The 27786-nt window shown below is 41.3% G+C and overlaps 2 protein-coding genes across 6 annotated transcripts in view; both read right to left on the reverse strand.

The window, feature by feature from the left end:
* On the reverse strand, positions 1 to 26317 carry MEAF6 (MYST/Esa1 associated factor 6). 2 transcript variants are annotated; one of them, XM_037501405.2, is made up of 7 exons: positions 26196 to 26317; positions 24942 to 25057; positions 20566 to 20653; positions 20335 to 20380; positions 6386 to 6578; positions 1710 to 1743; positions 1 to 955 (listed from the first exon to the last, which is right to left on the reverse strand). In XM_037501405.2, the coding sequence occupies exons 1-7, from the start codon at positions 26283 to 26285 to the stop codon at positions 947 to 949; spliced, it is 576 nt and encodes a 191-aa protein (XP_037357302.1). In that variant the 5' UTR covers positions 26286 to 26317; the 3' UTR covers positions 1 to 946. The 2 variants fall into 2 exon arrangements, with proteins under 2 accessions (XP_037357302.1, XP_037357303.1); XM_037501406.2 differs by lacking the exon at positions 1 to 955 and adding an exon at positions 2365 to 2422 and having other exon boundaries at positions 1709 to 1743.
* The window catches only part of SNIP1 (Smad nuclear interacting protein 1), a 15403-nt gene continuing 12634 nt past the window's right edge, over positions 25018 to 27786 (reverse strand). For all 4 annotated transcript variants that reach the window (XM_054690853.1, XM_037501404.2, XM_054690852.1 and 1 more), the window contains one exon: positions 25018 to 25057. The gene's annotated coding sequence lies outside the window, so the exon portion shown is untranslated. The remainder of the gene's footprint in view (positions 25058 to 27786) is intronic.

Consider the following 27786-nt stretch of genomic DNA (forward strand, 5'->3'; position numbering starts at 1 on the left):
TTAGAGCAACATTTAGTCAGGCAAATCCCAGCAAAGAGAGAAAAGATGGAAAAAGGATGAAATTTCCATAAGGCATGATACGAATAAATAAAAATAACTAAAAAAAAAAAATCTTGGGTTTAAAAGTAAAGCATGAGAAATGAAAGCCTGTGAAATTTTATTTGTACAAAAGAATAAAAATATCTATTTTAAAAGGATTGATTCAAACTTCTATTGTTCAGCTTTTCCTGTTCCTAGAACATGAAACTGCTTCTAACTCAGATTTCAGATTAGGTAATTATTAAATAAACACTCTTTACCTTCCCTCTGTAAAAAAAACAAAGAGCCAAGTTACCCATTTTATTTACGGTAAACTAAATTACTTTCAGTTAAGAATATTGGCAAATGCACGAAACAGATCATCAGATAGCCAGCAGGAAGGTAAGAGCTGTACATACAATGGCATTACAAAAAGTCCCCAAAGAAAGAAAGATGGTAAAAGCAACAATAGAAAAATAATAAAACACAAACAAAATAAGAAAATGCCAGATATTTACAGCCTCCCTCTGAAATGTGACCCTTGGTTCTACTTTCAGCATAAAACAAAACCAGAGAACATTTCTTGATGGGTATCAGAGACGAAGCTGGTGCCAGCCAGTTTGGGAGGAGACATTCATTCCAGGAAGGGAGAAATGCACAGTTAGCAACTTGTTGGGATTTTAACCATGTCTTGGTCTTCCTGCAGTTGTGTTACTAAAAATGACACAAGGTAAAATGATCCAATGTGGTCTTATGGAAATGACCTGTCTGTCACCACATTTCAGAACAAACTACTCAGTCACAGGCACTGGGTTTGGGAAAGCAGAGGTGGATGGCCACACACTCAGGTGAGGGATGTTTATCTTTGTGAGGTCAGAGAAGGGAAGCAGGGCTCTATAGCCTGGAAGCTTCTGCACTAATGAATCTTCTAATAGTCCTGAAGAGAGAAAAACAAATTCCCAACTTAGTTTCATCAGAACACTGGTGTGAACTTAAGAAAAAGAATTTCATAACTCTGCTTGGGGACATTCTATAGCTAAAAATTCTATTTCAAATGTAACATACAATATTTCACATCTGAAAATGGCCTTTTTTCTGAGTCTACAAAGGGACCTAAACATCAGTCTGCCCTTATCAGATCTCCTAAGTTTACCAATGAGAAAAAAAAAAAAATTAGTATTAACAATTTATTAAGTCGAGGGAATTTCTCTTCAGTAAAAATGTGTGACCCCCCTTCTCTTTCCAAAATATAAAAAAAATTAAGACCTAAAAGTTAAATTATATCCAAATGGATACTAGACTTTAAAACTAGAGTTGGGGCCTCCCTGGTGGCATAGGGGTTAAGTCTTAGCACTACCACTGAGAAGGCCCCACAATGACAGCTTGAATTCCATCCTTGGCCAGGAAGCTAAGCCACATGGTGCAGCAGACCGCTCCTGTTTCACCAGCTGCTCCCCTTAGCAGTGTATTTCAGTAGATCTGCCTGTTCTACTCCCCACTCTGTCTCTGGTGAATCCTCTCACCCCCCTGCGCCTCTGGCCTGCACCCCAGTTCTTCAATGCATAAATAAATAAACAAATCAAACTAGAATTGTGACCCCAGATTAGGAATTCTCAAGCTTTGAAGACAAATACATTTTTCTATGCGTCTACAAAATTGCCAGCCTCTGAAAAGAGCTAGCTGATACTTACAGCTCGTGGTTTTTTGTTTAACTTCAGATCAATCCTGTAATAGGAAAGATAAAAGATATTTGCATTTTAATTTATTGTATAAGGATCCAAGAATTAGCTACTGCATAGGGCACAAGCTATAACAAAGACTATTTGGTTATGTAAAATCCACATTCTTAATTATACTATGTCATATTTAGTTTTTTACCAGGATATTATTAAGCAAGTATTTAAAAACATAAACAGATACTCTTGTCACAAGGCAAACTTAGAAGACTCACAAAGAAATAAATAGCAGTTATAAAAGTCATACAATTTTTAAAAATTATTCCAAATTTATACATTAAAGAGATTGGATTAAGAGGGCATGCTCTATGTTAATGTGTTAGTTCTGTAACTATGTCACTGATGATCACTGAGACACACAGTGATTAAGAACAGGAAAGAGACTAGGAGTTTGTATTTCTGGACATGAAACACAAAAAAATTAAACAAATTTCAATTTTTAAATCTTTTCAAAGTAAAACATCAAGATCTTAAACTATTAATCTCCTTATGAAGCAAAGCCAGAAAATCAATTTTAAAATGAATTAAAGGTTATCTATTTTAAAAGAAATTAAAATGCATAAAAGTGAAGTTTACTTAATTTTGCTTAAGTTATTAAATAAAATGTTACCTCCATCACGTTTTTCTGTTTTTAAAAAAAACTTCCCAGCCTAACCTAATATACATACCTACAATTAAACAGATAAACTATGGGTTAGAAAGGTCTCAAAAAGGCATATTGGTCTCTACACACTAAACAACACAGCACAAATACTAATTCAAATCAAACTTACTCAAAGTCATAATCAAACATGCCAGACGGGCTGAGGGGCAGCATTTGAAAGGAAGAAAGCAATAGAAATTAATATACTAATTGAATAAATTAGTTGATTAGCCACCCTAGCAAGATCTGTAGACACAAAATCAGTTTAAAGAATAATAAAACATAAAGTCTCAATCATCAAAGCCCCAAGGATTTTGTGGTTGGGAGACTCCCTTCCCTCAATAGATTTTATTTCAGAAGAACAGAATACGAAAAGTTATTTCATTAGAAAACTAGATACCTGCAGGTCTTCTATTAACTGCCAGATTCAGAGTTAGAACTTTTAAAATATTTAATTGTAATGGAAAATGTAATTAGAGCATTATACAAGAGAAAAAGAAGGGTTTAGTCATATAGAAAAAAGTGCTCTGAAGACAGTATTAACAACTTAGCATAATACACTTTCACTAAAAGACACAAACATTATAAATAAAAAAAAAACATTTTGTAACTTTTAAATGAAGTTATGTTCTAAAAGTACTCAGTTAACAGAGTACTCCTTTTCTATAGTTTTCATTCTAGAAGCCAAGCATCTAATGAATATAATTTCAGTGATATAATTTTGTTCCAAAACTGATGAACCATATTACTCTGACCCTTGAATTAGTGATAAGTTAATTACGTATATCAGGACTACAATTATGGGACACAAAAGTCTACTGTGTCTCTATAAAAACGAAGGAAACTCTGAGCCTCCCTGGTGGCGCAAGGGGTTAAGCACTGCACCATGAAGCAATCCACAGCCTTTGTAGCACGAGTTTGATCCCCAGCCAGCCAAGGGGCAACCCACATGGCGCAGCAGACCTCTCCTGTCTCACCCGCTGCTCCCCTCAGCAGTGTATTTCAGTCAATCCACCTGTTCTGTTCCCCACTCTGTCTCTGATGAATCCTCTCACCCCCCCCCACCTGCCCGCATCTCTGGCCTGTACCCCAGCTCTTATATGCATAAATATATAAATCTTAAAAAAAAAAAAAAGGAAAGTGGACACTCACAAGCAACCAAGCCTAGGGATCTAGATGGGAGCCATCTAGATAGAAGAGGCCATCATGTGCCATCACTGCCAAGACCAGTGGTCTGGGCAGACCTCCAAAGCAAACATTGACCCAGAGCATGACACCCAGCTCCTTAGTTGACTCCACACCTTTCAGGCTGTAGACAGGTGGTAAAACAATATGCAAAATGGCCATATTTTCCTCTTAGCCAATGTTTGCAAAAGTGAAGCTGGAAGGAAGCTTAATATCAATATCCCTTGAGCAACAGTTTCACATAAGACATTTTGGAACTAAGTGTACAGAGTAGAAAATATAAAAAAAATTAACTTTCAGTCTACCTTAACTTTGTTCAAATCAAACCAAATCAAAGTAGACTATATCTACATAGTACACTATATCTACTGCTCCCATTTGACATTAATGAAAACTTCACAAACTACCTTGAAGAATTCTAAAGTTCAGTATAGTAGGTAAAATCTGTAAGATCAGTTTGAAGTTACTATTTCAACTTTTTTCTTTAAAGCTACTAGGACTTATTGTTCAAATATTATATAAAATATAAGAATTCAGAACACTGAATCCTAAATTTAGTGAATGCTAAATTTATGAATTTATGAATGCTAAAAATTGTATGGTAAATTTTCATGTTCCTGAAGAGGACAAATTTAAAAATTACTCCCTTTTGCTAAAGTACCATATTTATTTCCACTTAGCTTACTCACCACTAAGCATAGCAGGTACTCAGATGTTATTTGAAATAAATATTGACTTGCTCTGACTATCTATACAGGATGTACTATTTTGGGTGCAAACTTGAAAACGTACATAGACAAAGTGCTGCCCCTAATCCCTACTCTGTCAGACTCACTAGGACACTAGTCAGGGATATGAGGGGTTTCAGAGATGTAATGCCTAACTAAAGACAGCAGAAATCCAAGAACCTCCAGTGGCCAGGAGGCCTCCATTCATGCAGCGAGAGCTTGTTTTCTCCAGAAAGAAGGCAAAGCGGCTTTCTGCTTGCTTAGGGAAAACAAAGGGAGAAGTCCAGCCAGATATTAAGCCAGGGGAATAACTTTCCAAACAGAAAACAACATTTATAAAAGCAGTAACATCAATGATCTTTATAAATCCCAGTATTGTTCTGGAAGGAATTTTGCTTCTAAGGCCAAAGAAAGGGTAGGAAGACGTGCTGTCCCTACAGAAATTTACTAGAAACCTGCAAGAAGAAAAGTTAAGTTCACTGTCTAATTCCCACTCAGCTGCCATGTCATAAGGTATTATCTGAAGTAATAGCTGGGGGGTCTACTGTACCAGTAATGAAAAATAAAATGTCCTACAAACTCTCAAGGAATTTCCCCCCTACTCTAGACACCCTGAAATAGGAGAATCATTACTTTTAAATTACACAGGAGTAAATTTAATACAAGCAACACAGAGCATGACATTTAATTATCTTGACAATTTTTAGAATATCTTTAAAAGAATGGTTCTCTACTACTATTTATGATTAAATCCTATCACACTGATCAAATAACCGAAGGCTTTGTTTAAAAAAAAAGCAATCTTTGCTATTCTTACTAGTAATGATAGTGGCATAGTGATTTTTGGTTTACAGAAAAATGTTTAGCAGCAATCCTAGGTCACTATTTGGAGAATATACTACTTCTGTACTATCAATAAAAGAAGTTCTCAAAGAAGTAAAGAATCAGTTGATGCTACAGAGGCTTGTGACTTCTGTTTTTATAATGCCCACAATACACAGACTTCAGATATCAGAGACAAATCAAAGTCCCTGCTGGTCTAATACAGGCAGCTAATTCTATATTATCCCTGTGTGCTTATATCCACAGAGCTAACAGCTTTAATACCTTAGGTGTGTGAAAGAATATCCTACAGGTTTGTAAAGCAACCCAATCCAGAAACAAACTAGAGAACAGGGCCCCACCATTGCTTGTAGGACCCCTTTCATCTGCTCAGCACACAGCTAAGAGGAACAGGACAAAAGTCACTCTGGATCCCTGATTTTTATCCACGCCAGAACAGTTGAGGTCAGGGCAAAATTCCTTACTCTGGGATATATGCATTACCTCTCTGAGCGTAGCAGAATAATTTCCAATTATCTGAATTAACAGGCCCCAGCATTATCATACAAACCCTAAGAAGAGCAAATGTTATAATCCTCTCTGGTGACACCTGACCTCTCTGTGCACTGATGTCATTACTAGCTCATTATGCCCTGAAAATAAAACACAGTGGAAAAACATTAACTCGCTCTCCTATCTCATAAAGGACTTTGATTTGTCTCTGATATCTGAAGTCTGTGTATTGTAGGCATTATAACAACAGAAGTCACAAGCAACCAAAAACTTGTATTGAAAAGAAAAAAGAGCATGTCAGATCAGTTCTCTCTCTCCACAAGGGAGTAAGAGTAGACAGGGATCAGGATTAAGAGCAAAAGACTTTATCCCACTTTGCAGCTTTCCAACATGTTAGCAGCATTTTCAATACAATTACAGTTTCCATTTCTATTTCCCCCTTTCCTCTTCTAAAAGGCTTCTAAATTCACTGTATTAACAAAGCTGTTATGGAATAAAAATCTTGGACACTAGAAAGAATGGATGTTCTCCTGCATGGTTCACTACTGCCCACTAATTTCTCCCTTAGAGAGAGAAAACTCAAGCCTATTTCATTTGGACAAAAGGAATTCCTTCCCATCAGCAACAGAAAGACTGTACCACTCCTGAAGAATTCTCATTCTAATAACCCCCCTTCCCAGCAATGGTCAATGGAAGCTCTGGGCGGTGGGGTGGGGCAGGGGCTGGTCCCTGCCACTGACCTGTGCCGGTTTTTATTCTTTCGTTTTTTATGGCTGCTGTGATGACTCCCTGAGGAAGTAGAAGAAGCAGCCTTCTGAGGTTTCACTCCCTGCACAGATCCATCCAGATCCTCAGGGTCCTCCTGGCTGGGCTCATTTTCCTGGTTGTGGAAGTCTGGAGAAGTATCACTCTCTGTCCCACTTCCCGGCTCCCCTGGAAAGAACAAACACAAGTCCCCAGAAGCATCATCAGTACCCCTCCGGCAATTTCTCCAACCTTCAGGGAAAATTTTTTTGAACTGAAAAAATTCTAATTGACAGCAAAGATACTATTGACAGAGAAAGCACTTCTACTCAAGGCAACAAAGTTACCAGAATTCCAGAAAAACATGTTATCTGAAAGTGTCCCCAGAGGGGACAGATCTAAGTATGGCTGGGATCCAAGTGTGACAGAACCAAGATAACCTCACCACAGAAAAGATGCTTAAACACAGAATACACTAATGGGATTAGCAATTACGTGAACAGGATCATCAAAAACATTAGCTAGACCTTCAGGAAGTGAGAGATGACCTTGGGAAAACTGCCTGTACCTGGTGGCCCTGTTTCCTTGCCCAAACCATAGAGGAACCCTGTCTATTTTTAAAAAGAGCTCAAAAGGAGAAGAGTTCCACTATGTGAATTATTCTGCGAAGTCTTAAAACTATATATATGGTAGTAATATCCTTCAGCTTGCACATAATCTCAATTTGAAACATAAATAAGAAACTTGAAAAATAATTTGTACATACATATATTAAAGAATAATTACATATATTTTGATAAATATATACTTTTTTCTCTGAAAGAAATTTCCTGAAACTCTTAATAGATAAGCATGGGGGCCTTTTACATAATTACTCCTACATATAAACATGTTACCTATTTCTAAAAATTGCCAAAAGGAGTTATCTGGACCAGGGGTGAGTTTTTTTTTTTTGTCTTTACATTGTATACTGCTGGGAGGGGGTTTCAAATTGAGTAGCTCATGGACCAAGAAATAAAAGAGGTGACGGAAAAAAAGCAGAGAGAAACAGACCCAGATCTCAGAAATCATGAAATCCTATTTCTGAACACTTCATTCAAATAGCAAAAGAGGGAGCTCTTAGACTATGAAGTTGGAAAAAGTAACTTCCTACACTTTTCAAGTCCAGGAAAACTGATTTCACAAAAAATTAGCAAACGAAATTCAAAACTTACTAAACAAAATTATAGTAACCAAGATTGTGTGGTATTGGCCTGAGAACAGACATACAGATAGAACATGGGAATAGAATTCAGATATAAACCCTTATATTTGCAGTAAACTGATTTTCAACAAGAAGGACAATTCAGTGAAGAAACAAGTCTCTTCAACAAATGATGCTAGAAAAACTGGATATGTACATATGAAAGAATGAAGCTGGAACCCAAATCATATACAATAAGTAACTTGATCATAGACCTCGATCTAAGAGCTAAAACTGTAAGGCTCGTAAGAACCTATTGGATAAAGGCAAATGTTTCTTAGATATGACCACAAAAGAATGTCAAAAGAAAAAATAAACAGATTGGACTAATTCATTTATATAAAACTCTTGAGCTATAAACAGTATCATCAGGAAAATTAAAAAATGAACCCACAGAATGGGAGAAAATATTTACAAATCATATCTGTTAAGGACTTGCATTCAGAATATATTAAGAACTCTTAGAACAATGCTAAAAAGACAAAAAACATTTAAAAATCAGTAATGGATTTGAATAGGCACTTCTGAAAATAAAACAAACAAATGGTCAACAAAGTCAACTCACTGCTCATTAGGGACAAATGAAAATCAAATCAAAATCAAAATCACAACGACATTTCATTTCTCACCCACTAACATGGCAAAAATAGAAAGACAATCAATCACAAGTGCTGGTAAAGATGTGTAGCGACCAGAATCCTCAAACATTAATAAAAGTAATGTAAAATGGTGCAGTTACCTTGCAAAAGTTTGGCAGTTCCTTAAAAGGGTTAAACAGAGTTACCAAATAACCCAGCAATTCCACTACCACATATATACCCAAGAGAAATAAAAACATGTTCGCTTAATACTTGTCATGAATGTTCGCAGCAGTTATTATTCACTGCAGCAAAATGTTCACCAACGATGAATGAATATATAAATTATGGTATTCACACAATGGAGCTTTATTCAGCATTAAGAAGAAATGTAGTACTAACACATGTTTTGTCTGGGGTCTTTATGGATATGATCATAGTGTTAAGTAATCTAGTAATCCTAATTTTGGGTATTTACCCAAAAGAATTGAAATCAGGATCTAAAGAGGTATCTGTACTCCCATGTTCACGGCAGCATTATCCACACTATCGAGATGTGGAAACCACCTAAATGTCCATCAATGGAAGAACAGATAGAAAAATTGTGGAGTAAGCATAGAATGGAATAAATTAAGCAACTTTTAAAAAAAAGGAAATCCTGCCATATGCTGCATAATGGATGATGGACATTATGCTAAGTGAAATAAAGCAGTCATGGAAGGAAAACACTTGTATGAGGTATCTAAAATAGTAGAACGGTGGCAGTCAGTGGTGGCAGTCAGTGGGCAGTCAGTGGGCTTTGCCAAGCCGGAAGTTTCAACAATGCAATGAGAGTAAGTTCCAGAGGTGTGCTGTGTGACAATGTGCTTACAGTTAACAATATTGTATTATGCACTTAAAAATCTATAGATCTCATATTTAGTGTTCTTACTACCAGTTAAAACAAGACTTCATTTGGAAATACATATTGAAACATGTATACAAGAAAAAATGGAATGATATCTGGGACTTAAAATATAATAGAGAGTAGAGATAAGAATAGGTGAGGTGCAGACGGGGCAGCACTGGCCATGGCTTGATGGGTTGTAAGCAATGTGGATACAAAGGGGTTCTTTTTTTTTTTAAGATTTATTTATTTATGCATACAAGAACTGGGGTGTAAACTAGAGATGCAGAGTGAGAGGATTCACCAGATAGAGTAGGAAGCAGAACAGGCAGATCTACTGAAATACACTGCTGAGGTTGTTAGGGGGAAAGGATGTCCTGGGCAAACTCCACACAGGCATTGTGAATGCCATCCCCACTCCATCAAGACATTGGGAACTACAAATCCCATGATCCCCAAAGGGAAGTTGGGAGGACCTAAGGGCAGACTTAAGCAGCCATTTTCTCTGCTTATAAATAAAACCAGCCATATTAGTGGGGTCTCTGGCACTTGCCTTGTGCTCTTGGCCAGGCAGGTTTGGTCTTAGTGGAGTATTTGGGATTCCAGGTCAGCAGAATGGGTAGGACTCATTTAAGAATTTATCTCCCTCTTTCCTCCCTGAGCTGTACATTTCCTCATTTCCCTTTCCCTTGTGAATAAACCTTGTGTTAACTTTATTGTGTGCCTGCAGCTTAAGTCCCCTTTAAGCGAACAGGTGAGGACCCACAGTCAGGCAACCCGTTTTGTATCAGGGCCCAACATGGGGCTCAAAGTTACATCCATGGTAGACCAGCCTGAAGTAATCCTTGCCTAGGTCACCTTAAGCACATTAGGTCTGCAGGACACTAGTAAAAGTCTTTGTCCCAGGTCTTGAACAGTTTTTTTTTTTTTCTTTCATAAGGCTCTGTCTTGTTTTTCAACCATGAGCTTAAGCAATTTCCTCCCTAGCTTAAATTCTTTCAATTTTCCTCCTTTAAACATCACTACCACTTTTATAATTAAATAATTTAGTGAAACCGTGCTGTGGCACATGATTTTGTTTTTACATACTTACTTGGGTGGCTTGCAAGCCATCCCTGCTTTGCAATTTGTGCTTCTGGCTGTTTTTCTATAGTGTGTGAGCACCACTGGCTACATTGTTGCTTCTCTGAGAGCTAGATGCTACACTCCACCTATTGAGACCATGCAGCAATAAATTCAGGCTCTCAGGGCCTCCCCTGGTGGTGCAGTGGTTGAGTGCTGGGCTGCAAAGCTGCCGGCAGCCTCTGCTACACCGGTTCAATCCCCGCTGCTGGCAAGGGTCCCACATGTCGTGCAGACCTCTCCTGCGCCTGCTGCTCCCCTCGACAGTGTATTTCGTTTATCTGTCTGTTCTGTTCTGGCTCTGGTGAATTCTGTCACCCTCCCGCACTTCTGACTGTACCCAGTGCTTGTATGGATAAATAAATAAATCAATCTTTAAAAAAAAAATTCAGGCTCTCAATTTAGCTGTGCAGAGTATGAGGGAGGAAAACAGCACAGTTCTTAAAAGTGTGCAGGACCAGGGCCTCCCTGGTGATGTCCGCAGCCTCCACATCACAGGTTCTATTCCCAGCCGGCCAGGGAGATCCCCACATGGCGAGGCAGACCTCTCCTGTCTCGCCTGCTGCTCCCCTCAGCAATGTACTTAAGTCCTTCTGCCTGTTCTGCTCCCTGCTCTATCTCTGGTGAATTCTTTCACCCTCCCGCGCCTCTGGCCTGTACCCTAGTGCTTGTGTAAATAAATCTTTGAAAAAAAAAGTTTAAAAAAAAATTTTTAAAAAAGTGTGCAGGACCAGATACAGGCTGCCCTCCAAAAACTGGATGTGAGGGAGGCTCAGCTGATGGCACAGAGAAAGAATAAACCTTACCCCTGCCATGAGGACTGCAAGAGGGCAGAATTAGAAGAGGAGGATTATCATTTGTTGCATTCCTTAAACACACCGGGACAGAAGCCTCCTCAGTGTAGCAATGTTTCCCCTGTGCAGACTTCTGAGGCTTCACAGGCCCCACTGCCCTCCAGGGAAGAAACAAAAATGGCTTCTCCTCCCCACACTAGCAGGGGCACCCACTTTGGCAGGAAGGGTCACCCTGAGGCAGGACAGTTTTCTCTCAGACAGATGCTGATGGGTGGCTTGAATGAACATGGACGACCTGCTGGGTATTTTTGGTCACACCATCCCTTTAGCCCCGCGGACCTCCTAAATTGGAGGAGCTCTGTAACCCTTCATACTGGCAAGCTCCTAAGAGGATGGCAAACTTGTTTGCCTCTATCTTCCTCTCGCACTGCCCTAACTGGGCAGATATAAGATATACAGTCTATGCTCCAAACTTTGCTGACTCTGGACAAGCAGAGAACGGTATCCAGGAAAGCCAGGGAGGAAGCTGACTGTCTCCACAAACAGGATGGAGAATTCCCAGAGACAGAGATGGTTGTCCCAGTGGTAGATCCCAAATGGGACCCCAACAACGGAGGAATGGAAATGTTAGAACTGTATAAAAAACGTTTATTTGTTGGACTGCAGCAGGGAATCCCCAAACAAAAAAAAATTAATAAAATAATACAACTCGAACAGGGAGCTAATGAGGCTCCATCAGAGTTCCTTGAAAGAATTATTCAGACGTATACCAACCACACAGACATAAACCCACATGCCCCAGAAAATGCTCATCTCATCATTATGGCGTTCATTACGCATAGTGCCCCAGACGTAAGGCAAGGTTAGCAAAGGTGGATGGCGTCACAGAGATGAGTCTGTCCCAGGTAGTGGACTTGGCATTCCGGGTTGACAACACTAGAGAGGACAGGAGACAGAAACCGGCGATAGTTTTCCAGGTGGGCGGAATGGGTAGAACTCATTTAAGAATTTATCTCTCTCTTTTCTCCCTGAGTTGTACATTTCCTCATTTCTCTTTCCCTTGTGAATAAAGCTTTGTTAACTTTTAGTGTGTGCCTGCGTTTAAGTCCACTTTAAGCACGCGGGTAAGGACCCACAGTCAGGCAACCCATTTTATATCAGGGTTGCCCTGTAACAAGGTGAGCATTGGGTGAGACAGGAGAGATCTGCTGCACCATGTGGGCTGCTCGGTGGGGGGCGGGGGGGGGCAAGGTAGGCGGGATCAAACTCTTGCTGCAGTGGCTGGCAATAGCTTGATAGCACTGTCTTTAACCTTTGAACCACCAGGGAGGCCCAGGTTCATTATTTTAATGTCTATATTTGAGCAGTTTCAAAATTCACTGTCATGAAAAGCTAAAAAATAATCTTTTCCCCATTATTTTATTCCAATGATATCTACAAAAAGCCCTCCCTCAAGTTATGTTTTGAAAGTAGAGATGGCAGTACTTTAGAGCAATGGCTTTTCAATACCAATAACCAATTCTCTGATTCACCAGACACCAATAATTCAATTCAATTCTGACACTACCACTGCAGTTAGAGCAGATCCCACAGGTTAAGGACTCAGTCCCATTTCAAACACCAGTTAGAAGTCCCAGGTCTACCACACTTCTACTCAACCAGTTATTAATCAGAAGCACATGACTCCTTTCAATACTCTGCTACAACAGCTCACAGTACTCCAAAACATGCCTTACTTACTGATAATGGTCTATTATAAAATGCTCTAGAACAGCCAAAGGAAGGGATGCATAAGGCAAGATATGGGGGTTGGGAAGAAGGGAACATGCCATTCACACTCCAAGCACCTGCTCCCAGAACCTCCTCGTGTGTACCAACAGAAACTCCACTGTTTAAAGATTTTTATGCAGGCATGATTAATTAAGTCATTGGTCACTGGTGATGAATTGCATTTCCAGCCCTTCTCCCCTCCCTGGAGGGTTGGGGGCACTGATCAAGACTTGATCTGTCTGGCAACCACTTACTATCATGAATCTAGGCACCAGTCATGGTCTGTGCTAGTCATTCTTACTACTCTGAAGATTCTAAGGATTTCAGAAGCTGATTTAACAGGAAAGGAGACAAAGACAAATATAAATTTCCCATTATATCACAGAAAGTAATCAAACTCTACATATATAAGTCATATTTAACACAGGTAAGCCATTTTTGGGACACTGTCATACAGAAACAAAAACTCCATTACTAAAAAAATGTGTACAAGGAAGTTTACTGCAACATTGTTCATAGTGGGAAAATGGAGACAATGTGAGTACTCATCAACAGAGGAAAAACCACACTACCAAGTAGTTCAGTTTTTAAAAAGATGTGAGATGTTAACAATAGCTAACAGGAAATCCCCATTAAGAGCCAAGTACTGTTCTACATGCTTTAAATATATCAATATATACAACCTTCACAAAAACCTCTACAATTACGATGCCCATTTCACATAGAAAGGAACTGAGGGAAGAGAAGTTAAGAAACCTGCCAGGTCACACAGTTAATAAGGTGCAGAGTTGGGATCCGATTTCAAATAATTTGGCTCCACAGTCATGCTCTTAACCACTATTCTATATTGCCTCTCTTTGTATGCATTAAACTGGAAAGGGTATAAATGATGTAAGTGAACTGACAGATAATATGCATATATCTTTTTTTTTTCAATTTAAAAAAATCTTCAACTCTGTATGCGTGTATCCAGAAAAGTATGTTAAGATAATACCAATCCGTTAATATTGGTTACCTCAGAAGGTTGGGACAACAGGAGGTAACTGATCTTTTTCATATTCAACCCTCAATAGTTTGACTAGTACAGTAAGAATGTATTACTTCCAGGCTTCCCTGGTGGCGCAGAGGTTGAGAGCTGGGTTGCGAAGCTGCCCGCAGCCTCTGCAGCACTGGTTTGATCCCCGGCTGCTCCCAGGCCACTGGAGGAGGGTCCCACATGGCGCGCAGACCTCTCCTGCCACCCGCTGCTCCCCTCAGCAATGTACTTCGGTCCTTCTGCCTGCTCTGCTCCCCACTCTGGCTCTGGTGAATTCTCTCACCCTCCCGCGCTTCTGACTGTACCCAGTGCTTGTATAAATAAATAAAAATAAATCTTTAAAAAAAAAAAAAAGAATGTATTACTTCCCTAGTTAAAAAATCTGATGCAATACTAAAAGATCAGTTAAGAGGGATTAGTATGGTCAGGACACCCTTCCTCTTCCATACCCAGTCCTATCTTTATTTAGGTAAAAAATGACATGTCTGAAAATGCAAATGGTGGAGGCACTGGTGGGAGGGAATAAGTTGATGTCCCAAAGGCTCTGGCTCATACACAGGATGAGGTCACAAAAGCGCTGGATCATAGACAGGATGACTGAAGCAGCACAAGTCTGAGCAGGGGCCACACACACAGGGGAAGAGGATGAACAAAAAAAAAAAAGGTTGGGAAACAAGTATGAATGGCAAGTTAGATACAGCAAATTTTACTGTATTGCAATTTTATTAAAAGACGCTGATGAATAAAACCAACTAACTGTTTACTCATTTTGGGCCAGTTGTTAACAGAGTACTCACTAAATGGATGAACTGGTCACATTCTACATGGTAACTAAAATCTGCACATACACACCAATGCAGACATATATAAACAGTGTAAACTGAATCTAAGTCATCTGTGTTTCCTCTCCGAATAGGAAATCCATCTGTGTTTCCTCTCCGAAGATTAACATCCCAGGCAGTATTCAATATCCCAAAGAAATGATACAGACACTTAGTATCACGGCAGTCAGATTAAGAGTGAATTATTTAGGAAAAACTTCATAGGAGAAAGAACTGAAACTGGCCCTTGCAAAATGAGAAGAAAAAGTACAAAAAAATAGCCTAAGCAAAAGTACATTAAGTGAGAAAACACAGGTATATTCAAGAAAAAGGAATCAAATAACACCTTATTTGAGAACTTGAGAACACCTTAGAGAACTTGAGAAGTGAAATGGAATCATAGGTTAGAGATATAAATCAGATTAAAGGATTTTATCTAGGAAGACTAGGAGATGATGGTGATGAGAAATGAATCGTTTAACCTTTCTGAACCTGTTTCCTATCTATAAAATGAGTTTCTTTCCCTCTCATGTTTGAATATGGAACACTGGGCTAGACACTGGAGCTACAGCAATGTTCCCTACTTTCATGGAGCACACACGCTACACATAGAGTCTCAAGGAATAGCTTTAAGATTAAATGAAAGAGGGCCTCCCCGGTGGAGCAGCAGTTGAGCGCTGGGTTGCGAAGCTGCTCGCAGCCTCTGCAGCGCCAGTTCAATCGCCGGCCGCCGGGCGAGGGTCCCACATGGCGCGCAGACCTCTCCTGCCACCCGCTGCTCCCCTCAGCAGTTACTTCCTCACTCTGCCTGTTCTGCTTTCCGCTCTGGCTCTGGTGAATTCTCTCACCCTCCCGCACTTCTGACTGTACCCAGTGCTTGTATAAACAAACAAACAAACAAATAAATAAATATATCTTAAAAAAAAAAAAACAAAAGATTAAATGAAAGAATGCAAGTAAAGTATCTGGGGCATAGCGTTATCCTGATCACTGAGGTTCACAAAAAATGCACGTTGAATTCTAAACAAAGAGTAAAGACTATTTGCAGTAAAACAGTATTTGGCAGGTCATAACAAGGTGAAGTTATTAGAAATTTCTGAACAGAGAAGTGACATCAAACAATGAACTGAGTCCTCTGCATAAACCTGGTTTAGGATTATTAGACTAAAATGATAAGAACTGGACCCAGGGAGACTAGATTAAATATTGCTAAAATATAAAGTGAGGGCCTCCCCAGTGGCGCAGCAGGTTGAGCACTGCGCTGTGAAGCTGGGTTTGATTTCCAGCCAGCCAGGGAGATTCCCACATGGAGTGGCAGACCTCTCCTGTTGCGACCACTGCTTCCCTCAGCAGTGTATTTCAGTCAATCTGCCTGTTCTGCTCCCCGCTCTGTCTCTGGTAAATCCTCTCAACCTCCCACGCCTCTGCAGCTCTTGTATAAAAATAAATAAATCTTTAAAAAAATAAATGAATAAATAAAATATAAAGTGAGATCACAAAGAAGTAATTTTATTCCTTGGCTCATGGAAGGAAAAAGGAGCGATGGCTGAAAGGGTAAGTCACTACATCTCCAAGAGCAGCAGCCAATTAGTCAAACCCATGATCCCATGATGGAAAGACACAGAAATTTGTTTCCCACTGACATTAAAATGAGCAGTGCATTTTGGGGCCTCCCTGGTGGCCTAGGGGTTAAGTCTCAGCATTATCAGCTCTAAGGCCTGAGTTCGATCCCTGGCCAGGGGCTAACCCACATGGCGCAACAGACCTCTCCTGTCTCACCCACTGCTCCCCTCAACAGTATATTTCAGTAAATCCACCTATTCTGCTCCCCACTCTGTTTCTGGTGGATCCTCTCACCCCCCCCCCCACCTCTGGCCTATACCCCAGTTCTTCTATGCAAAAATAAATAAAATCTTTTTAAAAAATTTCTTAAAAAATAAAAAAGGGAGGGGCCTCCCTGGTGGCGCAAGTGGTTGAGCGCCACACTGTGAAGCTCTCCGCAGCCTCTGCAGCGCAGGTTCAATCCCGGCCAGCTGGTGAGAATTCCATATGGCAAAGCAGACCTCTCCTGTCTCGCCCGCTGTTCCCCTCAGCAGTGTATTTCGTCAGTCTGCCTGTTCTGTTCCCCATTCTGTCTCTGGTGAATCCTCTCACCCTCCCACATATCTGGCCTATACCCTGGTTCTTGTATAAAAATAAATAAATCAATCTTTAAAAATAAAATAAAAAATAAAAATAAAAAAGGGAGCAGTGTACTTTTAGAGCAAAGAATGTTGGCTTTGATTAAATTTACTAAATCTACAAATAAGACACTCTGCTTATTAAAAGGAAGAAATAGCTATTAAAGATAGTGCCAAGGCAATAACTTGTGATCAGCACAAATAGTTTAGAGGAGGAAAGGAAGATATCTAGCACCACGCTTCATGCAGCTGTGTACTTACCAACGAGATGGCATCAGTGCTGAAGAGAGATCTGGCTTGTTGAAAGCTTCAGACAAGTCCGGTAAAGCAAACAGTAGAGAATGTGCTGATCCTTGAAAGGAAACTAGATAAAATCTGCCTGTTGTGTTTTTCTTTTCTTTATTCTTTTTATAAAAATATATAATGTTTCACTAATTTGCATAAAATTTCCCTTTGGGCACCACACTAATCCACTTTATGGTTATAGTCTGGATATGTATAAAGCCTAAGCAAGCACAACGTACTGCATTTTTCAGAAAAATGTTAAGAATGGTTTGAAAATAAATTGCCCAAAGTGCAAAACTTCAAAATCCTTGAGATCTAAGAATATGCAAGTCAAACTGCTAAAATAATTTTTACTTCATTGCTATCAGAGATCCAAAAACAAGAAGTCATTCCACAAGATTTATAGTAAAGAAATCCTGAGACATTGGAGAGATTTTTATACAGAGGAAAAGGAGTGAAAGGCCGAGGAGAACAATTCTCTCGTGGAATTAAAGCTTGGTTTGAATTGCCTGGGTCTTTCAGGAACACTCAAATCTTGATCTTAGCTTAAAGAGGTTCAATCACCTACCAAAAGTCAACATAAGTCTTCTCTGGAAGATGGCACCCTCATTTTTGCCCTCAAATTATTCCACAATACTTTAAACTACAATGAACAGTATATAGCTGAAGATAATCAAACACACGGGGAAATGAAAAGTTCATTAGTACTAACCAGCAGAAACCTGTCCTGAAAGACTTCAGATATGGAAGTCAAACAGACTACAGAAAACCATATTTATTCTGCTTAAAGAAGTAAAAGACAAGTTCAAAAATAATAGCATAGAAAGCTACTGAAAAACTATCTAAAATCTACCAGAGATTTTACAAACAAGTAGAATTTCTGGAAATTTAAAATGTAATAACGAAAGATTTTAAAACCAAGAGAAGGTTTAACAACAAGAAAGACTGAACTGAAAAGAGAATTAGTAAATTAGTAGGCAACACAGAGACAAAAAGACAGAGAGATAATAAAAGACATAAAGGATAAAATGAGAAGCCTTACTGTACATTTAACCAAAATATCAGGAGAGGAGAGAAAGCATGGAGCAAATGTAGTATTTGAAGAGCCACTAGACTGGGAATTTCCCAGAACTGATACGAAATACCAAACCACAGTTTCAAAAAGTCCAACTAAATCCAATCCACATAAATAAAAATAAATTCATACTTAGACACATTGTAATTAACTGCACAATATCAAGATGAAAATAAGATCTTAAAATACAGCAGTGGGAAGTGGTAATGATGGAGGTAGTAAGAGATAATGCCACAGGATTACTTTAAAGGGGTTCTGACCATTTGAATTAATATACTCCAGTATTGATATAATTCTGCATACTCTGCTTTATTACAAAAGTTCAAGGCAGCTTACCAAGATTTATATATGAAATCCAATAAAATAAATTTAAAATGAGATTAAGTAAAAACAAAAAAATAGAGAAGAGTAAAGTAAGCTGGATGCAGTACTAATTCCCAAAATGCATGCTATAAATTCCTATTTGCTCTCTAGAGGGGAACCACAAATTTGCTTTAAACATTTTAGCACCCATACAAAGAAGGAAATAGTAAAAAATTTTCAGTAAAAATCAATTTATTGTTCAGGAAAAACAACTATTTCTACAGGAAATATAATTAGCAATCACAATAAGCAACATTTGCAACATCTTCTGACAATTAATAGTGACACATTTAATAGGATCAAATACAACTTTACAGAAAGACCAAGTACTAACAACTAACATGATGTATTCCAGAGGCTAGGTTCAATCCAAGGGGAAGATCTTAGCAGAAAGGATGGCCTGTGTATGCGTCAGAAAATCTTTAATAAGAAAGGGTCTGTCTCAGAAAAGCTTCTGAAATCAGCAGCTTTAAAAGTCTTTTCCTGACAAGTACCCAGATGAAGTTATTCTGCATGGATATTTAAGTACCTAGCCATATGCTGAACTAACTATGAAGCCAAGAGTAGGAATTATCCACTAAGCCTGAGAAAACTGAGAAGTCAGACAATGTTCCATCTCAACTCATAGAAGTGAGGTTCAAATGTGTCTTAACCAGTCTGGTTTACTCTACCAAACACCAAATTCTAACCCCTAGACCACGAGGAAATGTCTGGTTTACTCCAGAAAGCAAATGATAACAGCTCCACATTCTAGAGGGGGCATTAATTGAAAAGAAATAAGATTTAACTTACAAGAAATAAGACAGTCATAGCTAAAGAAAAATCAAAACAATACGGTACAACTGATTAGGCTGGCAGAAAGGAATCAAAGACGCCTACAGAGCTTTAAATGAAGGATAACAGAGTACTATCACATAAAACTGGGGTAGACAAGTTTTGAAGAAAATAGAACAGTTCAGTTTAGACAAAATGTTTGAGTCTGAACATTTGAGTAAAAATGTGTAGAAGATATTTTCCAGATATGCATGACTAGGGCTCAGGAAAGGGGTTAGGGACAAAGATAGAAATTAGGAAATCACAGACGAGGTAATTGAAATTACACTGAGTAGTTTTAATTCACAAACTACCAAAAACCTTTTCCTTTCACTATTTCCCCAATGCCAATAAAACAACTGGACCCCACAACATATACCACCTGAAAGCAGCACACAGCCACAATACAAAAAGCAGGCTGTATTTCCAAGTGACCAGATGCACAGCAGAGCTCCCAGTAGTATTACATCACCTAAGAGAGCTATCCCACCAGGAGAGATAGACTGTCTTCAAACAGAGAATGATACAATTTTCTACAAAGTAAATACTATTTACAATACCTATTACATATTTAAGAACACACAGGTACATTCTGTTCACAGGATCAGATTTTCCTAAAATTCTTAAATTGGTTATATGAGGATTATTAAATATGTCAGAAGTTTCCCACAATAACAGGTTTTTAACTAAAAAAAAGAAAAAGTCCCCTAGGAAACTTATCAATAGTGAAGACATACCTCTTTGTCTTTGAACAATTAAAAGTCGGTCATCACATGACAAAGGAGGAGGAAGGGCATGGGAGATTTTTCCTCAAAAGAAAGACATAACAACAACCCAAAGGGATCCTAATTTTTAAAAAGAAGGGGCAAGCATATAATAGATACAGTGTTCAGAAACAGTTGGAGAGGAGTTAAATACAGGAACAATGACAGTTTAACAATAAGCTCATGAAAAAAGTAAAAAATAAAAATAAACTTACTCTTTTCAATGAGCTGGTCCTGAACTCCTGCCAATGCACTTACTGCCTAAAAGAAAAATAAAAACACAAGTTACTAGAAAAATTATCACAGACCTTAGGAAAGCACTTACAGACAAAAGGGGAAAAGAAAACTCATCCACAGACAGAAGGAAAAAGGAAAACTCACAGAAATTTCACTGAGGTCTTCCTCAACAATGGGCCATAGAAAGAGTCCCCCCACTCAAGACTTACAGCTGCTGATGTAACTGAGGATTTACTGAAGAGGCGCTCAGCTTCCTTAAACTTCCGGTTCCTTCGATCGTTTTTGCTATTGGAGTTTCTAAAATATACAGAAGAAATTTATTCTAAACCCCAAGCTACACCAACGTCTCAAGTTGAGGATGCCCAGGGCAGATATAAAGAATTCACTCTCTCTCTTTCTTCTAACCAACTTTCCTACAGGAATGCCGCTGCACCAAAGCAACCATTAAGTTGAATGGCTATGGAGATGGCGATATTGTCTAAGGCGTGCATGTGCCCCACAGTGGTACATGAAATTGCTTTAGTTGGTTCACATTTTCATTGTAAAATGGATTTGTTTATTGTTAAGAACAACTAGCAAAGACTAGTGATATGAAATGTCTCTGTTAAAAAATAAAACTTAAATTTGAAAATATAAAGAAGGAACTAGCGTTCCTTAGAGATATGGCTGATACTAGGGCTGGGACAAGAAAGGCTTAGTAATAGAAAACTCAAAGACTAGCAGGGCATGTTGCAAAGACAAAGGAACCATCTTGAAGATGGTACCTCTGGCTACATTTGGGGCAAACTAAACATTAAAAAGAATAATGGTGTGTATGTTTACCTCGTGAAAAACCACTGAGCTATATACTTATGGCCTTCTATGAACGTATTTAAATAAACATGTATATTAAAAAATAAACCTTAACAATAAGTGACAGACAGTACTAGATCCCAACATACTGATTTTTTTTTGAATATTGATTTATTTTTATTTTTTTTGTGTGTGTGTGTGTGTGTGTGTGTGTAGAAAAACTCAGATGTGGGCCAGAGGTGCAGGGGGTGAGAGGATCCACCAGAGTGGTAAGCAGAACAGGTGGATTTACTGAAATACACCGCTAAAAGGGAGCAGCAGGCAAGACAGGAGAGGTCTGCTGTACCATATGTGGGTTAGCTCTCTGGGCAGGGAGCGAACTCAGGCCACAGCAGTGGTAGCACTGAGACTTAATCCCTAGGCCACCAGGAGGCTCTGATCTTATTTTACTTTTTTTTTTAAGATTTATTTATTTATGCATACAAGAGCTGGGGTATAGGCCAGAGATGCGGGGGGTGAGAGGATCTAGCAGAGAAAGAGTGGGGAGCAGAACAGGCAGACTGACTGAAATACACTGCTGAGGGGAGCAGTGGGCGAGACAGAGAGGTCTGCTTCACCATGTGGGTTTCTCCCTGGCTGGCCGGGGATCGAACTCATGCTGCACAGGCTGTGGATTGCTTCACAGTGCAGTGCTTAACCCCTTGCGCCGCCAGGGAGGCCCTCTGATCTTATTTTAAATCCATGAATCTATGGTGATACTAAACAGAGAGTGAGCAGGCCCCCTTGGTGGCACAAGGCGGTAAAACACAACCTATGAAGCTGTCCACAGCCACTGCAGCTCCAGTTCGATACCCGGCCGGCCAGGGAGCAACCCACATGGTACAGCAGACCTCTCCTGTCTCGCCCGCTGCTCCCTTCAGCATTGTATTTCAGTCATTCTGCCTGTTCTGTGCCCCACTCTGTTTCTGGCAAATCCTCTCACCCCCTGCACCTCTGGCCTCTCACTCCCTGTACCTGAGTCTTGTATGCATAAATAAATAAATCTTTAAAAAAAAAAAAAAAGTGAGAGAATATGAAAGAGGAAAATGATAAAAGGAGAAGTCTCTGCTTTCAAAATACCAGTAATAGGGCCTGCCCTGATGGTGCAGCGGTTGAGCACTGGACTGCGAAGCTGCCCGCAGCCTCTGCGGCGCCAGTTCAATCCCCGGCCACCGGGTGAGGGTCCCACATGGCACGCAGACCTCTCCTGCCGCCCACTGCTTCCCTCAGCAGTGTACTTCATCACTCTGCCTGTCCTGCTCCCCGCTTTGGCTCTGGTGAATTCTCTCACCCTCCCGCGCTTCTGAATGTACCCAGTGCTTGTACAAATAAATAAATAAACAAACAAACAAACAAATAAATAAATCTTTGAAAAACAAGACAAAATACTAGTAATAAGTGTCAAAAAGAATAGAGAATCACCATTTTGCAATCTCAAATATAATAACTGATTCAGAAAAGAGCCAACAGTGAATATTAAAATCACTGAATAAAAATTTGATGGAATTTTTCTCATCATCCTGCAAAATGAGAAACAAGGAAATGAACAATGCCTTTAATGGAAGTAGTATATTCACAGTCTAAAAATATAACCTCCAAGTTATTTACAAAAAGAAAAAATGAACTTTTACAGCAAAGAATCATGATCAAACCTAGCAGTACCAGTAACAGGAGAGTCTGACATTACATGCTTCCTGATAAAATACAGGTAATCAATAAGATGTCACTACTCACTTATGCAACATTTTTGTCAAAAATGTTTAAAGGGTCTCTCATGAGATCACAGTAAGAAAAATCTGGAATTGGGGCCTCCTTGGTGGCACAAGGGGTTAAATCTCAGCACTGTGAAGCTATCCACAGCCACTGCAGCAAGAGTTCAATCCCCAGGCAGGGAGCTAACCCACATGGTGCGCAGACCTCTCCTATCTCGCCCACTGCTCCCCTTAGCAGCGTATTTCAGTCAATCCTCCTGTTCAGTTCCCCACTCTATTTCAGGTGAATCCTCTCACCCCACCCCCCACCTCTGGCCTGTACCCCAGGTCTTGTATGCATAAATAAATCTTTTAAAAAAAAAAGACAAATCTGGAATTAGGACATTTTACCAAAAAAAAAAAAAAAATGATTCTCCTAAATTAGGAGACATTATAGTCAAAATACAATTCATGAACGGCAACTGGATCAAAGTAAAGTCACAAAGCATTTAAGGGACAATTAGCAAAATCTGAATAAAGACTTGGTACTTTTTTTTTTTTTTAAAGATTTATTTATTTATACAAGCACTGGGTATAGTCAGAAGCACAGGAGGGTGAGAGAATTCACCAGAGCCAGAGCAGGGAGCAGAACAGACAGACTGATGAAATATACTGCTGAGGGGAGCAGCAGGCGGCAGGAGAGGTCTGCGAGCCATGTGGGACCCTCACCAGGTGGCTGGGGATCGAACTGGCGCTGCAGAGGCTGCGGGCAGCTTTGCAACCCAGTGCTCAACTGCTGCGCCACTGGGGAGGCCCCTTGGTACTTTTGATGATAATACTGATGCAGTGTTAATCATCTAAGCATGACACTTGTGGTTAGGTCAGAAAAATGTTCTTTTTTTTTTTTTAAGATTTATTTATTTATGCATACAAGAACTGGAGTATAGGCCAGAGATGCAGGGGGTGAGAGGATCCACCAAAGACAAAGTGGGGAGCAGAACAGGCGGACTGACTGAAATACACTGCTGAGGGCAGCAGTGGGCAAGACAGGAGAGGTCTGCCGTGCCATATGGGTTACCCCCTGGCCGGCTGGGGATCGAACTCATGCTGCAGTGGCTGTGGATTGCTTCATAGTGCTGTGACTTAAGCCTTTGCACCACCAAAAAGGCCCCAGAAAAATGTTCTCATTCTCAGGAGGCAATAGCTGACATGATTAGGGGCACTATCATATTTATTTGGTCTGGAAAACAGAGGGCTGGGAGGGAAGCTAAAAAGGAGTAGCATAAAGGAGAGCTATGTGGTGATGGAATAGTTCTGGAATAGTATCTTCAGTGCAGTGGTGATTACACAAACGATAAAATTACAGAACTACACATACACATTGTACCAATGTCAATTTCCTAGTTTTGATACTGCATCACAGTTACATAAAACCCAACCACTGGGGAAAAATAGGTGAAAGGTACCAGGGATGTCTCTATCTTGCAACTTCCTATGTATCTATAATTATTTCAAAATTTAAAAAAAAATTAAGTGTGGATATAGGTGTGTGTATATATCAGAGAGAAAGAGAAAAGAGAGAAAGCAAATATGGCAACATGTTAACAACCAGTGAATGAAGGTGAAGGGGATCAAGCGTTCACCACACTGCTCTTTCAATTTTCTATAGACTTTGAAAATTTTCAAAAACTTCAGAGAGCTTTCAAGAATAATATTACTAAATGGTGGTACAGCTGGTACATGGGCATGGAAAACACTGCCCCGCAACGCACAGCTGATTTAAATGTGGAAAACACTAGGAGTGCCACTCTGGAAGGTATTGTTACATGTTGCGTTCATTGAAGCCTCACATAAGCCCTGCCATAGACCAACTTTCTCCATTTTATAGATACAGGATTTGTCCAGGTTTGCTCAGTGAGGGAGTAGCTATGCCACATCGAAGTTCAAGCCCCTCCTTCCATACCACCACTGCTGCTCTGCAAAGTTGCTACCAAGAACATACATAGTTCTGAAACAAATATTGCTAAGGCATGATACAAATACTACAGGCTTCTGACACTCACTTTTGGTTGGTCAGATACCGATCCCAGCCACGAATAATATTGCCATACATCTGAGTATCTTCCAGGTAGCTTCCTTCAAAAGCATAGATCTGTCTCTCCAAGTTTGCCAATGTTTCCTGAGATGAGAAACAAGGAAATGGGTAATGCCTTTTAAATGCAAACAGTAAGTGTGGCCAAACTGATATCTTGACATTAGACTTATAAACTCAAGCTCATTACAGTAAAACCACCCTAGTGGAGAGGTGGGTGACTTGGGGAGGGGCAGGTTGTTTCAGACTAAGCAGCCTACAACCTGTCATGTTGAATGCCTTCAAGAACACAACGGAACGTATAAAGCCTGTCTCCAGAAATGTGTAAAATTGTGCACATATTTCAGAGGGTTTCTGGAAATTCAGTTGTCAACAACCCTGGCTGAGGCAGAACGTGAGCAGTCTCCTCTCCCACGCATAAAAGATTCGCCAGTGGGGAGAGGGGAAGAGCAGCCTTGCCGCGCAGCTGGCTCCCCTCCCCTCCCTGCAGGCTCAGAAAGCCCGCCAGCCAGTTGCTATGGAAACCTGGAAGGGCAGCTTCAGGTGAGATGGGCCTCTCGGGTGCCTAGGCCGAAACGCGGCGGGAGGGAGGTGTAGCCACCAGGGTACGTGGGCCTCTGAGTGCACGTCACGATCATAACTCCGAGTCCTCTCCCCTTGCCCGTCCCCTCTGCAAGCTCGCCAACATCTCACACCTCTGCCCATCAAAAACCCCATTCAACAGATCGCTACTCCCAGTCCCCCAAAAGACAAGCGCCCCTCCGCCCTCCAAAGCCCCGACGGGTCGCCCTCCCCCCCCGCCTCCTAACCCCCACCCGCGGGTCTGCACTCCTCTCCCACAGGTCACCAACACGCCCACTCAGCCCCTCAGCGCCCGAGCCGCCGCACTCACCAGCCCTCAGAGGCCGAGCACACGACCCGCCCAGCCCGCGGGGCCACGGACACTCGCCCCCCAGAGCCCCCGGCCCGCAGCCCCGCGCCCCAGGGCGCCGACCTTGCCCCACGCCCCCGCCCCGCCCCTCCCCCTCCGCGGCCCCGCGCCCCGCCCCCGGGATCCGGATCCTCTCAGCCAGGAAGCCGCGGCGCCGGCGGAGCGCGCAGCCCAGCCTCAGGCCGCCGGGCTCCCGGCCGCCGCGCTGCGCCCGCGGAGTAACGGCCTGGCGCGGCCGAGCCAGGGCCCGGAGGCGGGGGCCGGCGCGGGGCCCCACCCGGGCCAGCCCCTCACCGCCAGCTCCTGCTTCCGCTTCACGAGCTCCGCCAGCTCCCGCCGGGTGTCGGGGATCTGCGGCGGTGCTGCCTTGTTGTGCATCGCCATGTTGGGCTGAGGCGGGCGGCGGCGCCAGGCTGGGGGCGGGCCCTGCGCGCCGCCGCCCGCCAGGGGGCGCCCGCCGCACTGCGCCTGCGCGCCGGCTGACGGAGACGCGCCTCGCGCGGCGCTCTGGGCGCGGGGTTCGCGCGCCTTGCGGCAGGACCGCGGGGGAGGGGCGGGGCGGGGCGGGGCGGGGCGGGGCTAGGAGGGGCGGGGGCGGTCAGGGCGGGGCGGGTGGTCCTCGCCACCTCCCTCCCGCAGGTGGGTGGCTGGACTTTGCAGACGCCGCAGTCACCGTGTCCCAGCGGAGGCTCTGAGTGTCTGTGTGACGGGGTCACCTGGTTGAGTGACTCAACAGTCCACCGCATTGCCCGGGTCAGAAACGAGGTATCCCTTCATGAATCAGGGCTTGGACTCAAGGACTCGGAGCCCGCCGGTCCATTTGCTTTTGTCTGCCATGTCCTTGGTTTTTCTAGGCCTCCCTGTTTGGGGCTACATTTTCCAGCAGCCTTCCATTTTCACCCTCAGTTCCAATTCATACACTCTCCGTCCTTGGAGCCAGGGTGAGTTGTTTTTGGAAGACAAATGTGGTGTCTCTCCCTAGGCAAAACCTTTCAAGGGCTTCCCAGTGCCCTTTAGCGAGACAGTAAATATTGTGGACACAAGCTGGAGCCGAGCTACCTTGCTTAAAATCCTACCCCCGCGGCTAACAAACTGCAATTAACTGAATTTCACTCCTCTCAACTTCCCCATCTGTCAAGTGGAGGTGTTACCTCTCTCATACAACTGCTGAGAGGAGTCCATCACTTAACATGCAAGGGGTCTTGCCAACTCATAGCCATTTATAAGTAGTATCGTTCAGTCCAGTATCTCTAACTTTGTTTTCACTTAACCCATCCCCTCCCCTTCTCCAGCGTCAGCTCACCCCATTTTTCAGAATTCTACAATTTCACACTCATGAATCTTGATGGGATTTTCGTTTTTGTCATTTTCCTTCCTCCCTCCTTCCCTTTTCTCCTCTCTCCTTTGCTCAGAAGTCTTTGGGTTTCTCTCATCTGCAGATTGGAATCTTTAACCAGTTCCGGGAAAGTCTCAGTTATTTTTCTTTAAATGTGCCTCTGCCTCCTTTTCTAATTCTGGAACTCAGATTAAACATGAGAATTATTTGTTCTTCTAACCCTCTTTCCCCCATCTTTTTCCCTCTGTGCTGCATTTTGATTAATTTCTTTTGTGTATTGATCTTTTAACCTGGGATCTTGCAAAATTCCCTTATTTCTAGTAGGCTTTTGTAGATTCCTTAGGATTTTTACCATTTCAATCATTTCATCTGCAAGTAAGGGAGGATACTTTCCCCTTTCCTATCTTTATGCCTATAATTTTCTTTAACTTTCTTTACTATTTGGGCTAGGACTTCCAGTACTATCTTGAGTAAAAGTTCAGAGGGGAATCCTGACTTGTCCCCTATCTTAGGAGGAAAGGATTGTTTTTCATCACTAAGTAGAATTAG

This window comes from Talpa occidentalis, unplaced genomic scaffold, assembly GCF_014898055.3.
Source record: "Talpa occidentalis isolate TD23 unplaced genomic scaffold, MPIMG_talOcc4v2.1 talOcc4.9, whole genome shotgun sequence".
Lineage (NCBI taxonomy): Eukaryota > Metazoa > Chordata > Mammalia > Eulipotyphla > Talpidae > Talpa > Talpa occidentalis.

Coding starts and splice junctions, on each gene's coding strand:
- MEAF6 (XM_037501405.2), bottom strand. CDS start 26,285: ATGGCGATGCACAACAAGGCAGCACCGCCGCAGATCCCCGACACCCGG. Junction 25,058..26,195: donor AGCGGAAGCAGGAGCTGGCG/GTGAGGGGCTGG, acceptor TTCTCATCTCAG/GAAACATTGGCAAACTTGGA. Junction 20,381..20,565: donor CCTCAGTTACATCAGCAGCT/GTAAGTCTTGAG, acceptor TTTTTCTTTTAG/GCAGTAAGTGCATTGGCAGG.